Here is a 14,436-nt window from a genome sequence, read left to right on the forward strand (position 1 = left end):
TATTTTGTTTTACTGGGATCTTTGAGGAAGTTGGTGGGAGCTGATGCCTGAAGCGTTAATAGGAGTCCTCATCGCATCAGGATACTATGATTCTGTTTTTGCTGCATGCACACAGTCACTGACAAAACACACTGTCAAATAGTAAACACAAAAACCCAGAGCAGACTCCCTCAGCATTCAGAGAATCGCATAAAACTCATGCAAAAAAAAGAGAGTACACATACACACTTACAGGTAGGGATAAACACAAAGGCATGAAACTGCTCATCATGAATATGCCTCTGACCAGTGGCATGGCTGTCAGAGAGATGAGAAGTCATAAATTATTGATTGACTGGCCCACCAAAACATTGCTCTTCACCAAAATGTTTTACAACAATAGATGCTGGCATAAATATTGAAGCAAGGCAAGTGCATGTGCACCATATAAAGGGAAGTCCTCTTTAATTCCATGATTCTGACTGAAGACAAGGTCAGGGTGAGGTTTTCAAAGGAGGCGAAGAAGTACTACCTTCGGTGAGTACGCAGTACTATATCTAGTAGTAAATAGTAGCATTAAGGGGTCTACTATAGGCTTAAACAGGCACATCAAATTAATATTAAAATCATATTAAAATTAGTCTGGTCACCAGATTTCATGCAAGAGTAGCGAGGTGGTAAGAAGGTGAACTCGTGAGGAGAAAAAGAGAGACAGGGATGAAAGGAGAGCCCGTGAGAAGAGGAAGAAGTAGAGGAGAGAATGTGACAGGTGGGTGGCGAGGAGAAGAAAATAAGAGGATTGAGGAGGGGGGCAACGTGGCAGAGGGTAGAAGAAAGTGAGAAAGAGAGAGCAGGAGTTTTGTGGAGAAAAAAGGAGGAAGACAGGAGGCAGAGGCAAGTGTGGAATGTGAACGGAGAGAAAAGAAAGGTAGTAATAAAGAAAACGGAGGAAGGTAAGGAGGTGCTGTCATGAAAGAAGGAGGAGGACATGATGAGATGAAGAGGAAGAGGAGGAGGCAGTTTGAAGAGACCAAAGCAGTAGAGGAGTAAAAGAGGAGGAGGGGAAGGAGGAGGGGTTGATAGTCAGGGGAGGTGCAGGACGGCGGTTTCGTTTGCATACTTTGGTTAATGAACAGCTGGTCTTGGAGGGGAGGGGGGGAGCAGGGGCAGCGGGGAAATGTGTGTTTGCGTGTGTGAGGCTCTGAAACAGTTCATTATCTCCTATTATTCTCTGCCTGGCTAGGGGTGACAGCGCAGCGATAACACCAGGGATATTTAGAACACAGTAGCAGCATCACCCAAAGCAAATGCTACACACATACACACACACACACACACACACACACATGCTCAACAAATCACATAATGACTGTTTGGAGCAACATACTACACTGTGCATTAACCACATTGGTCTGTAATGTGCTAATTGCTTAATTGTTACAATATGCTCATCATATTGGTCTATGGGATATAATGAGAGCTTGATGTGCGTGAAACCAACTGTGGAGGTTTTTCAGTCAGAAAAGGTCTGCAAAAGTCAGAGATAACATTGCATATGTGAGAAGTCAGATGTCTGATCTTCACATTTTACACTTTAGTAAAACAACTGTCTGCTTATTCACGATATTCATGTGTCACGTAAAGGAAAATAAAAACGTAGATCATCTGAAACTGTCACCATGAGTCCGTCATGTTCAGTGAGGCAGTTGTTTGTAATGAAATGTACTTTTTTACCCCCATTTGTTTCCCTGTTATACCTAAGTTTGTGTTAAAAAGTCCACATGTCTATATGTATGTAAAAGGTTGTACTTTGTGTCATTGTTGCTTCCCAGTAACACTGTGCTCCATGATGTATTTGCCCCTTGGTAGCACAATGATGGTGCAAAATTGTGACTTTAGAAAGAGGCTTTTGCTCTTGATTTTGATATTAGATATTTTAGTTTTACAAGATAGAATTTTTTTCAGGACAGGCTTTAGTAAGACATGTTTAGTCCATCAAATGCCCACATTATTAATTTAATCTTGCATTAAGCACTCAAAGAAAGTGGAAACCTTCTAGTCTAGCTTCTAAAAAAAAAGTTCAATTGCAGCAGGGTGGATCAGTCTACTTGTATCATGAAAGAAGTTTAAAGACAGAATATTTGCTCAGATGGAGAGTTTGGATACACATTTCTCCCACTTCGCTTTCAACCAAGTAACTTCCCTGCTCTCTTAATCATAAGCTGCACTTATCCTGACCTTTAAAAAAAAATAAATTCATGGTACCAACACATTTACTGTTATAGCCTGTCATTTGCTTTCTGTCTTGAGCTTTCACTTGTTCTTATTTCTTTCACTTGCAAATTCCCCTCTTTTCCATTTTTTTTCTGTCTTTTTGTCTTTCTTTATGTCATGTCACCAACAATAGGGTGAGATGGCCATGAGTGTTTTCAGTTTGGGGTTGAAGAGAGTAGGCATGTTCTTTATCCTGTCACAGGATCAAACGTAAAATGGAGCTCAACAAAATGTATGCAAACATAAAATGACAAAGATTGGACTGAACTGTTGAATGATTAAGCAAGGCCTCGCAGCTTGGCAGCCAGACTTCAGCATGAAAATCTTGATATTTTGATAGCACAACGCTCCTGGTGTAAATCCATGAAATTCAAATGATGGAAAGAAATGCAAAAAAACAGACATTCCTCGGTCAGTCGCGATTTCTTTGCTTTCAAACAAGGTAAATTATTGTCTTCTACACACACATCAAAGCCCTCTACGCATCAAACTAATCTCACCTTCCATATCCATCTTTAATGTTCAGCAAAGACGTATTCATGATGGGTTACGATTTGAAGGTTTATTCATATATTTACTCTCTATGTCTCTCTAGGAGGGATAATAAAGTAGTATTGATTGATTGATTGATACGCAGGTCACAAGGGTTAGTGCTAAGTCTGCTATAGTGACATTATAGCGTTTTTTCCCCTCTCTTTTTACTTAAGGCTAGAAGGCAATAACCCAAGGCATCACCATCAACAGTCCAATCCTTCAATGAAGTTATTTCATGCACAGTTGATTTTATGTAAATTGATTGACACCTTGGAAGGGGGGCATTGTCTGCTTTTCACGGAGTCATAACTCTTACCTTCTCGAAGGTGGGAAGAAGAAAAGAAAGAGGGACAAAGGAGTTAGGAATTCATTGGGGAGGAAAGAGTGGTGTAGTAACAGAGATGGTAGAAAAGGAAAGGAAAGGAAAGGAGAGGAAAGGCACAGAGGAAGAAGACAGGAGAAGAGAGGGAAAACATGGTGCATTGTTAACATTTACTTTTGAACCTTCCCTTCTTCAGACAGAAAACAGGCTCCAATCATCCTATTTACACAAATTCCAAATCCAGGGGTGTTTTTAATTGCAAATCGGAGCTCCTAGGGACCCTCTTCCTCCCTGAGCTTTAGGAACTGCGCACGCCAACATCTACCTTCCCCTGGAAACCCTAGCACAGTCAATTATGGTAATGAATTGTCAATAAATATAAAAATTTAATACGGTCCTGCTTACTGTGAGTGGCAGCTAAGGACTTGCCTCCCAGACAAATGTGCTGCAGCTGCAGATATGAAATGCACCTGAAAAAGGGGTGTATGTGTGTGTGTGTGTTTAGGCCAGTGGGTTGTTGGCTGGGTGTATGTCTATTTATCTATCTATCTATCTATCTATCTATCTAGTTTTTGTTGTGGCTCAGCATGTTTTTGTCCGTTGGAGGTGAAGTCCCATGATCTCTCCATATACTCACAGCATGTTTTCATAAAATACTGTAAAACTTCAAAAACCTACTGCCTGCAGCTGTGTTTTTTACACATCCATCAGTGTCTTGCATTCTGACAGACAGACCAAAGCGTTTGACTCCATGTTGAGGGTGCAGTAGAGCAGGTACATGAATTTGTAACAACATTTCATTAAGCTTGTGTTGATGTTATGTGCAGGGTACAGTCATGTCTTTCAGAGTTGTTCTGTCAATCATTTTTGCACATTTTTAGATATATTTACATCAGTGGAGACGGCATCAAAAAATACCCTTCAGTCCAAAAAGTATTTTCCCCATAAAAGCTGTTATAAAAGAGACATTTGTTATACCTAGCAATATTATTGTGTATTATTTGTATTGTGAATTTTTAAAATTAAATAAAAAAACTTCCAAGAGCCTGGAAAAGCTATTTTCATATTTGTGATTTCATCCCAATGCACGATGTGGAATCAAACTAGGACGCTAGAAAACTTTTTTGACTTATGTGCATCCAGTTCTTATAATACATCCATGAAAGCAAATATGTAGTCTATCAGGTCTGGTGCTTTTAAGCATACTAACTTATCTATATAGCTTAGCTGCTATCTGGATGTTGAATCTAATTTCCATTAATCAATGAAAGAAAATCTGCTTTTCATTTGTATTCTGAGTTGTTTCTTTTCAATCCAAGTTAAATTACTTTCAGAGCCACTCTGTAAACAAGTCTTTTCCTTCCTGTCTCCCTCTTATTGCAGGTGGACTATGCGGTGATTGCATCACAGGCGGGAGCCACACTCAACAACCTGTTGAGCCACGCCCAGGAGTTGGTGGCCAAACTACGCTCCCTGCAGCTGGACCAACGGGAGTTTGTCTGCCTCAAGTTCCTGGTCCTTTTCAGCCTGGGTGAGTCTCTCAAAGCTGATAAGGAAGAGGTTTTGAGGGAAGTTGAAAAGAAAAGCGTGGTTTGTTAAGATAGATCTGCTGGTCCATCTGGAACTTTTCCAGGAACCAATTTCGGAGCTTAGGGACATTACCTAAACTTAGGGACTCAGGGGCTTTACCAGGAACCAAACTTCAAGTTTGGTTCCTGTGCCATTGTTCCTGCCTCCCAAAAAAGCCCCTGTTCCCAAGATACAACTTGTTCAGTGGAACTGCAGGGTAGCGGTTGACAATCAAATGCAGGTGATGTAGGTGATCCAGGGAAGCAGGAAGGATGGGGGACAAAGGAAATGGGAGAAAAAAGGGGAAGCAAAAAAGATCCTGGTACTAAATAGGGGAAGAGAGAGATTAACAGAGAAAGGAAAAGGAAGGAGGAAGGGAGGAAGAAGGAAGGGACTAGTGGTCTGTAAGAGACAAAAGAGAAAGTGAGGGAGGGAGAGACGGAACGGGTACAAGAGGAAGGAAGGAGTGGAGGAACGGTTTTGTTCCAGTGGAGACGGGGAGACACAGTGGAAACACACAACTACACAAGTTACATGTGCTTTGATGCAGAGCAACTCTAAATAAATGCCCAATAAGTTTAGTTTCTTTTTTTCTCAGTTGTTTTTCACAGACAAGCTTGCTTTCTAATTACTGCCTCATCTGTATAAAACTATCATCGGCAGTGCCAGCAGCAAACTCACTTAATCCTCCTCTGTTTCTTCTACTTTGAGGTTCACAAACCACTGTTGAAGGAGGCAATGCACCACTATGAGTTGGGAATGTAAAATCAATATGAACATTTTACATTTTTAGAATTTCGCTGTTGCTCTCTAGTGCTATACAATGGGTGCAAGAGTAGTGGAATAATTATATACTGCTTGATCAGTAATATAAAAGGCATTGAGATATGCAGGATTAAATAAGAATCAGGCATTTTATTTAGCTTTGGGAAATACTATAGAAACAAACTAACGGGTGAGCTAGGTGGGTGGAAGTAAGTGCATGAAACTGTGAGGATGGGGAGTTGGAGAGGAATGGGAATGTGGGAATGATTTTCTTTTTTTTTTTTCTAAGGGGAATTTTAGGTTTTTTTCCTCCCAGATTGAGTTTTGGAGGGTCAGAAAGGAGAGAGTTGAAGGGGATACAGATAAAGTGAGGAGGTGAGGAGGGAGGAAGGAAAGGATGAAAAGGAGAAGATAGGAGGATGATGGGAGGTGGGAGAGACTGGGAATTGGAGGGAGGCAGGTACCGCCAAGCATTTGGGATGTACAGGTGGGAGGGAAGCATGGCTATAAAGAGAGCGGGAGCATGGGATTTGGGAAAGGAGGGAAGTGAAGGGATAAGTAGCCAAATGAGTTAAGGGACAAAGAGAGACGGGATGTGTGTATGTATGTGTGTGTGTGTGCATTCAGATCCCAAAAGCTGCTCCCCACTCTCTGAGCCGAGGTCACACATTACCAGGAGACTGTCATCTCTGTCTCTTTCCTAACAAGTCAGCAACAAATGGCCTCTGAGGGATACACACTCACACACACACACTGGACCAAACCTATTTTAACATCCTATATTACTGAAGCCGATGATGTCAAGGCAGCTTTGCTCAACCTGGCCCCTGTATGGCACTGTGAGCAACAGTAGCATACTTACAATGAATATTTTTCTCATCCTTAGCTATCCCTTCCTCCATCTATCTGTAATCCACATGGGTCAAGCTTTCCCTTCTTTACCTGCCCTAAACAAAGAAAGAAGGACTAATGAACTGCCAGGCAAAAGCAGTACACACACACACACACACACTGTGGTGATCAGGCAGGATTAATGTTTGTGTTAGTGGTACAGCAAGGAAACAGGGAAGGATGGGGCGGATTGCAGTGGGGCTTCAGAGTGTGTATGTCTGTGTGCGCGCATGTCTTTGTTTGTGTGTGTTTATTTCATGTGGCAGGGGTGTTGCTGGGGCTCAGGGTCTAAATAATTTGGCAGAAACATCATCCATAATGAAAGGCTCACCTGAGGGATGTGTATCGCCCCCGGCAGTGCTTGTTCTCCGGCGTTGCCCAGGCCTCCCGCAAAAGAAGCCCGGCACAGGCGCTGTAGAACTGGCTGAGGGGATCAGTGGTGGAGATGATGGAGGTGGTGGTGTGGGGGTGAGGGATGGGGAGGTGCTCCAGCAATGTAAAGCCGGGAGATTTAGAATTCATGTGATTAATATCATAAACAGCTGAACAGAGATGTGTGTGTGTGTGTGTGTGTGTGTGTGTGTGATTGGCTGTGAGAAGGGTTGATACATACATTTACCTAAGGGAACGTGTGTGTGTGTGTGTGTAGCAGTGAGAAAGCAGGTGTGTATTTATACTACCTGCAGAGCCAATTACTGTAATAAGCATTGTAGCGAAATGAGGCATGAAAGTAGTTCTGCTGCTGGCTGCTGAACATAAAGGCTCTCCCTCTTTATTAGCTTTATTTCATCTTTTACACTGGTCACTGATCTCTCAGCTGGGGCTAATGTGAATGGAGTGTATGCAATATGACACAGGTCAAAGCATAATTTATTTGCCATAACCGTGATGTTTCCCTAATCTTAACCCTACTGTAGTTGCCATTTAAGTAATGGAGGTATAGTAGCACAGCCTGTATTTCTCCCTCTTTCTCCCTGCCTCTTTTTTCTTTCACCAACATTCTGTCTGTGTCTTGATTTTTCTCAGTATTTCTATCTACAACCCCTCTCTCTCTCTGCCTCTCTTTGCCTCTCTCTCTCTCTGTCCGTGGATGGACAATCAGTCACCTTCTCCCCGCCAGAAGAGCTCTTAGTTAAGCCAGTTGTCGATAAAGACGGGGATATAGATGTCACTCCGGCTGAGAGGAGACACATGTCCTGATCTGTGTGTGTGCTTGTTCTCAGAGTTAGACGTCGTCTTGCACTTTTTCCATTCTTTTTTTATCATTTCTCTCTGTCCCTCTCTCTTTATCTGTCTCTTTCTATTGCTTTTGTCTCCCCCCTGTCATTCCTTCCTTGTCTTAACTGAAGGCTTTCGCCCTCTATCTAGAAGGAGATTATCACTCTGCAAGCATTGATCTCTTTAGTGTTTAGTGTAGGACTGTGAACAATTATAGTGTGTTTGTGTGTGGGGAGAGTGAGTGTTGCCTGGGTCAGAGTTCAGTAAAGAATTACTACTACTAGTTGTCCGGTGTCAGAACACTGTTAATGGGTCTTTGATTTCCTTTAAAAGGCTTAAAAGCTTAATAGAAAGACTGCAGGTGACAAGTCAGCCCAGAGGTGAGGACTGGGTCACAAGTTCAAATTCAGGCTGAGGAAAGTGAAAAAAGGTCTCTCTTCTTTCCTTCAATGACAAGGTCAGGGAGGCACTTAACTCCCAACTGCATTTTCTCAGTGTTCCACAATAAAAAAAATTAGGTTGTGTTGCAGATCTAAGGTGTATAAAAAGAACCTGTATCCAAGCGAAACCGAGAAAAAAGTGTGCTTCCTAAAATTAAGTTCTGCGATAGTGTACTTTGCTGCTTGAAACTTGTATGACACCCCTAAATTTAATGGCTGCCAATGGAAAAATAAGAAAGAAAAGAAGTATTGTTTATCAACTTTTACAAAACAAATCATACCTGCAAGTATGATGCATACTGTCACACAAACAGCTTCCATACTGGATAAGCAGATGCGGTGACAGAGGTCAGAGAGTGTTCAGCCAGCAACCACTAAGCCCAGCTAGGCAGGTCAGACCCCATCAGGTGTAATTGGGTGAGACAGGCGCTGCCAGTCCTTGTCAGCCGCGAAGAGAACCAGAGTAGCTGCCAGACCAGCGCAGGGTGGTAAATGCTCCCAGCGGGGAGAGCAGATTTGTGGACACAGCCTTAAATAATGCCCCCACACTGAAGCCTTTAGCAGGAAGAAAGCCAGTGAAAAGTTGATAGAGCAGAGAATTTAGGCTCGAGTTTGATTCATGCTGGGTGAAGGTCCACTGATACTAGTGCACTGTGGAAATAGTTAAATAAGTCACATTTATGTTGGTTTAAATGTAGGAATAGGTTATAAAAAAAAAACTGCATTATACATGAATTCAGTATGTGATTCCATCTTTAGTCTGAAACCTTAAACTCTGTGTTTATTTCATCTGCCTATTCCAGCATTTTATTTGAACTTTATCATTTCAGTAACAACTGACAGTTGTTTACATTACCAATTAATCTATTCATTATTTTCTCGATGAACCAATTCATCATTTGGTCTAAAAAATGTCAGAAAATAACAAATACACAGCACAATTTTTAAAAGCCCAAGATGACACATTCAACATATTAGTTACTTGCTTTATCCGACCATCAATCCAAAACCCAAAGATATTTTGCTTGATATCAAAGCTGATGAACAAAAAACATTAAATATTCACATTTTTTGGCATTTTTGCTAAGAAAATGACTTAAATGATCAATCCATTATCAAAATAGTTGCTGACTGGTCTTCTATCAGCCAATCATTGCAGCTCCTGTATCACAAGTCCAAAACAGACATTAAACACAAGGATAGGAAATTGTCCACATTTTCCTCTCAGCCAATACGATGTGTTTGATACCTGAAAGTTTAGGTTAAAATTTCAAATTTAAAATCTCAAAATAAGGGACTAGAATACCAAAAGAATATCCCATTCACTTTTACACTGCAATAAATATTCAAAACATGACGGAGAGATGTCTGATGTCGGTTGTTCTTTATTCTCTAGGTGATCAGAAATCAGTGGTGTTGTCCATTCATAAGAAATGAAGACAGCCAGTGATTCAAGAGCTGCCTCAGCACCACATTAGCTGTCTGTCAAGTGATTAGTCAGGCTCTGAGGTTAGAGTTTAGAGACTCCCAACCATTCATCCATCCCTCCTGCCCTCCATCCCTCACCATCCATCCAGCCCTCTGTGGTGTCTCTCCTTTCATTGCTCTGCCCTTTCTCCCTCTTTTTTTCACATCCGTCTTTGTACGCCTCAATCTATCACAATTCCATCCCCACATCCACCTCCATTGCTTATTGTTTATCTTCAACCCCATCTGAATCACCATTTATCTCTTTTCCTCCCTCCCTCAACTTTTCCTCCACCCCTCCCCTCCTTAATATGTCTTAACTATAATAATTTTCATTTGTGTTGAGTTTTCATCTGTATAAACAAAAAGAAATTGAATTGGAGATCATTGTTCATAGAAGTCAGTTCTAAAAATATTAAAATGAGTTGAGCTGTGAGAGTTTTTCATTCTTTCACAAAATTATTTCAGAAATGACTCGAAATTGTTCTGATTTTGTTTTTTTAATCTTTCTTAATTGCTTCAACCCACCTCACCATTTACACCCTGGGCCCCCAACCCTATGCTAGGACACGTCTCTCATTAGCATGTTTAGCGTGCCACATACTGAGGGCAGACTTTTTCTGTTTTGTGCACCGCGAGGTCAGACACCAATCTGCTGACAACAACACAAACACAGAAAACGTGATTAACCTTGTATTCTCTCTCTCTATTTCTCTATCATATTCATCTCTCCACACAATGAGAGAGAGAGAAAAAAAAACATAATTCCCAGACAGGTATGTCCTAATTAAGCAACAGCCGAGGCTGCTCAGAATCAATGCCCTTATCCCTGGCCAGTGAGCAGGGGAGCTTGCTAATTCATGCACACCGCCCCACATCTCCCCCAATAAAGCCTGGCAAATATTCATTTCCTGAAACGAACCGAATCATTTAGAATTCGGTCGGGAATTGATTAACATCAGGATCGCAGCGACGGTTCAATATTTACACCCATTGAGACCAATGTAGGGGCCAAATAATGGAGCATATAACCGGCACAACACCTTACAACTTAATTAAAAGCAACATAATAGGGACTTTTTTTTCCTTTTTTGTGCTGCCTGCTGTGTGGGAGCCAAGCTTTCTGCTCAGCAGTAAGTCAACAGGACAGAGTCATCATGTGTACCTTTGACCTGATCAATACACAAATAAAGTATGGTTAATGTGTGTATGGGTTGTTAGGGTCTGGCCTGCGGGAAACCTTGACTCAACACAAAATGGGAAGTCTTTTCATCCTCTTAAGAAGAAGCAGCAACACCAAGATAAGCCAATAAATTATTATTTTTCCAGAACTGAGGGAATGTTGCTTAAAGGTATATTATGCAGGATTTTCCTAAAAAAAAACAATGTATGGACTCATACAAAAATAATCACTCTCAATTATCATTTATGACCCACCAGAAGTGTGTGGCTGTGTATATATCTACAGAGACCCTGCCCTCCGCCTGTATTTTCTTATTTTCTTATTATTTTGCTGTGTTCCAGATGTTTTTGGGCATCAGCCTTTGGGCAGTGGGTGTGTAGCCCCCAGCCAATAACAGCACACAAGGTGTGAGGGTGGGACTCTATGACAACATAGCGACCAGGTTACATCACTGTCTCCATCTCTCTCCTCTGCTCTCTGCCAGTATGTCTGTTTGACCAAGGGCGTGGCTGAGCCCCACACACACACAGACACACACAGAGCAGAGAAGCCATAGTGGACAGGATGAAGTGTTCACTTCGGCTGCATTCACAAGTCCAGCAATGCGGCACTTTTCCGCAGGGTTGTGCGGAGGGGTGGGCATGTTTATTTATGCTTTAGAATGTAACCCCCGCGAAAAAATCTGAAAATAACATTTTATTTATCTGATTCAGAGCTTTGTTCTCGCTTCTGCCGCTCCCTCTCTTCATTCACTCTCTAGCTCGCTCAACCACCACTCTCACTCACTCTGGTGTCGTTGAGCCAGGGATGAGGGGCCAACTTTGAATGTTGTGTTTACAAACAGCAACCGACAAATCCTGCATAGTGTGCCTTTAACGGGGACACAAAAAAACCCCAAACAAAATGTGGCTAAACCAATTAAACCTGCCAAACGAATCAAGCTGCAAGTACAAATAACGCTTTCAGTTAGTATATTAGATTTGTAATAATATAATACCAATACAACTTCATGCAACAGTGAAGCTAGGCAATCACACTCAAACAGCAAATCACAACAAACATCCCACAACTGCAGCGCATTGTATGCAACCATACAACAAAAGGTTAACAGGGAAGAAAGAGAGAAAGAAGACCGGATAGTCTACTGTATGAGCCATGTGCATGAAATGTGGCACAAATCATATTTTGTTGTGTGCGTGTGTATGCGTGTAGAGGCATGCAACCCCTCTGCTTGTTTGTGTGTCCCACAAATTACAGAGTCAGTGACTGGATTGGTGCAATGACAGCAGTAATGGAAAATACAGTAGTGGTGATTGCAGGGTGGGGGGCCTAAGACTATAAATGTATGTATAAGGTTCATAAAGTGCAATCCATGCACAGAGTGACTGCATCTAGTGCTTTTTCATCACTCTGTTTTGAAGCTTGGTGAAGTGCTCAGCAAACACGTGCTGATTGAAAAGTATTGGACTCTCATCTACTTTTCAAACAAATCTTTTTACCACCCATCAGCTTCCTTTAGGCATCATTCTAACACGAGCAACAAACATAAAAAAGTCCCTCACCAGTTGCTCAAACTTTGTCCCCGACAGAGCCAAACCCAGCTAATCATGTTTGAGTGTCCTGACTTTTCTTTCATTTTATTTTATCTCATCAGGAGTAGGTGGAATTGTGCCCTAAAGCAATGAACCTAATACTTCTGCTCTATGTGAAAAGTGCCCTGAGATAACTTCTGCTGTGATTTGGCGCTTTATAAATAAATTGACTTGACTTGACTATTTTCTGTCAGTTTTAGCCTAAGAAATCTAACATGGCGAGCAGTCGGCTCCTGACGCCGGCCACCACTTTGTAGGGAATTCCGTGTAATGAGGTTGCCTAAAAGGCTTTCAGACTTTATCAAGCAATAAAAGCTTCAGGTCTCCAGCCTGTCACCATTACCCACTGCAGGCTGTTGTCATTAAGCAGCAGTTGCAGTGAGTTGTGGCAGCGGTGGTGGGGAAATTGAGGTTCGCTGCCTCCCGCCCATGACCTGACTCCCCCTTTAGCCTCAGTCTTATATCTCACCTGAGATACTCTCCAGTTTCCTGATGGACTTCGACATTCCCCAGATTATCTCTGAAGTATCTTTCCAATTTACAGCTAAGGCTTGCCTTCTTGTCTTCTATTTTTAAGTCTTACAACAATTTATATGGCAATTATGTTGACACTGTTCTTTATCTGGTTTCAAACAAGGCCAGTTATCAGAGACTAAAGCAAGATAATAGTAATACATTTGTTTGGAAGGGGCTTTGTGAATGGACAGAGTTCTTCGGGGATGTGGTAGAAAAAGATGTAGTCTACTTGTGTCAAAGATGGTAACTTGACATTAATAATTAAACATATTTATTAAATAGTGTTGTAAATCATAGTCAGTAAAGAATAGGCACAATTTCTCAAAATGAAAATCCAAATATGTTGAATTAAATCTCAAGTCAAATACTTTAGAGAGCAAAAGTCACATCGAATATGAACAGCATCCCATTATAACACAATATGGAGGCTAGGAGAGGTATTTAGCTACTAGTTACCAAACTTGTCTATCACTATATTTCACTAAAATCTATAGTCTTTAGAGACCTTGAATGCAAAATTACATCCCTCCCGAGACCTTTAATTGCCTGAGGTATGACATGAATTAACAGTATAGTATATAGAACTGTGCTTTTCTCCATAGTGTTCCTCACACCTCAAAAGTAACAAGATAGAAGAAAAGAGACTATATTATTAAAATAAAAAATTTCCTGATAACTGCCTAACTTAAAAATATGTTTATTAAAAAAAAACTTCACAATGACCAAAAAATCCCCCAAAATTATGCTTTCCTTTAGATAATACATTAGTGCACAGTATGCAACTCCACTGCAGCAGAGCACTTCTGCAACAAAGTGATACAGCCGTGCTAGATTCTCTCACCATCAAACAGTAGTGTTGCAAAAGTAGTAATCACACTGTCCACACCCAGTAACAGCCATAACACATGCAGCCCAGCCCTGGACTCCTGCATGAATATGGTGACGGCTGCATGGTGGCAGTAGGATTTAATACACACTTTAATTCACTGCCCCGCCAAAGCAATATAGGAAATATCCCCTAAACTTCTGCTCCCCTCCATCAATACACTCACTAACTACTGTAGCAGTGAGTACAACCAGACAAATGCTCCTGTAAAAGTTTTTTTTTACAAAAGAAAAAACCTTTTCCTCTCCTCTTCCTCCTCCTCTGCTTCTCTCCTGCGCTCCCATGTGGGGTGATTTAAGGCGGGCAAGCTATAGATGTAGGGAGAAATTGTTGCCCTCCATCTCTCTCCCCCCTCCCTCTCATTCTCCCTCTCCCTTGGCCTTATTACAGGCTGTCAGTTTATTATAAAACATTAGGAAAGCAGAGGGACACTTGCAGTTACTGTCCTATCGATCGGCAGGGATAGATCCTGTGATTTAGAGTCAGCCTCTGCTCGCGCCCTCCACATTCTCGGTCTCCTATTAAGGCACCAGCGCTTTGCTTTAGCTATTGATGTCTCAACATTAACAGTTACAAGCTGCTACAGAAAATCAATGCTCAACTTTTATTACCGGCTGCATAACGCAGAGGACCTCCCGCCAGCTGGTACTTAGCAGTCGAAAGGAGGTGCGGATGATCCGCCCAGCACATCAGGTGTTTTCTAAGTGATATCTGCAGTAATATCAATCATGTGTAGAGCATATGGGGGCATTCATGGGCCAGTTGAGGGCCTCAGAGCTTAGGGGCACAGCACAGGAAGG

At 41.7% G+C, this 14,436-nt stretch overlaps 1 protein-coding gene across 1 annotated transcript in view; it reads left to right on the forward strand.

Moving 5' to 3' along the window:
• Positions 1–14,436, forward strand: part of nr5a2 (nuclear receptor subfamily 5, group A, member 2) — a 71,518-nt gene that overhangs the window by 40,932 nt on the left and 16,150 nt on the right. Inside the window, exon 6 of the mRNA XM_042416164.1 lies at positions 4,493–4,640. Within this exon, the coding sequence (XP_042272098.1) occupies positions 4,493–4,640 (148 nt within the window). The remainder of the gene's footprint in view (positions 1–4,492; positions 4,641–14,436) is intronic.

This window comes from Thunnus maccoyii, chromosome 7, assembly GCF_910596095.1.
Source record: "Thunnus maccoyii chromosome 7, fThuMac1.1, whole genome shotgun sequence".
Taxonomy (NCBI): domain Eukaryota; kingdom Metazoa; phylum Chordata; class Actinopteri; order Scombriformes; family Scombridae; genus Thunnus; species Thunnus maccoyii.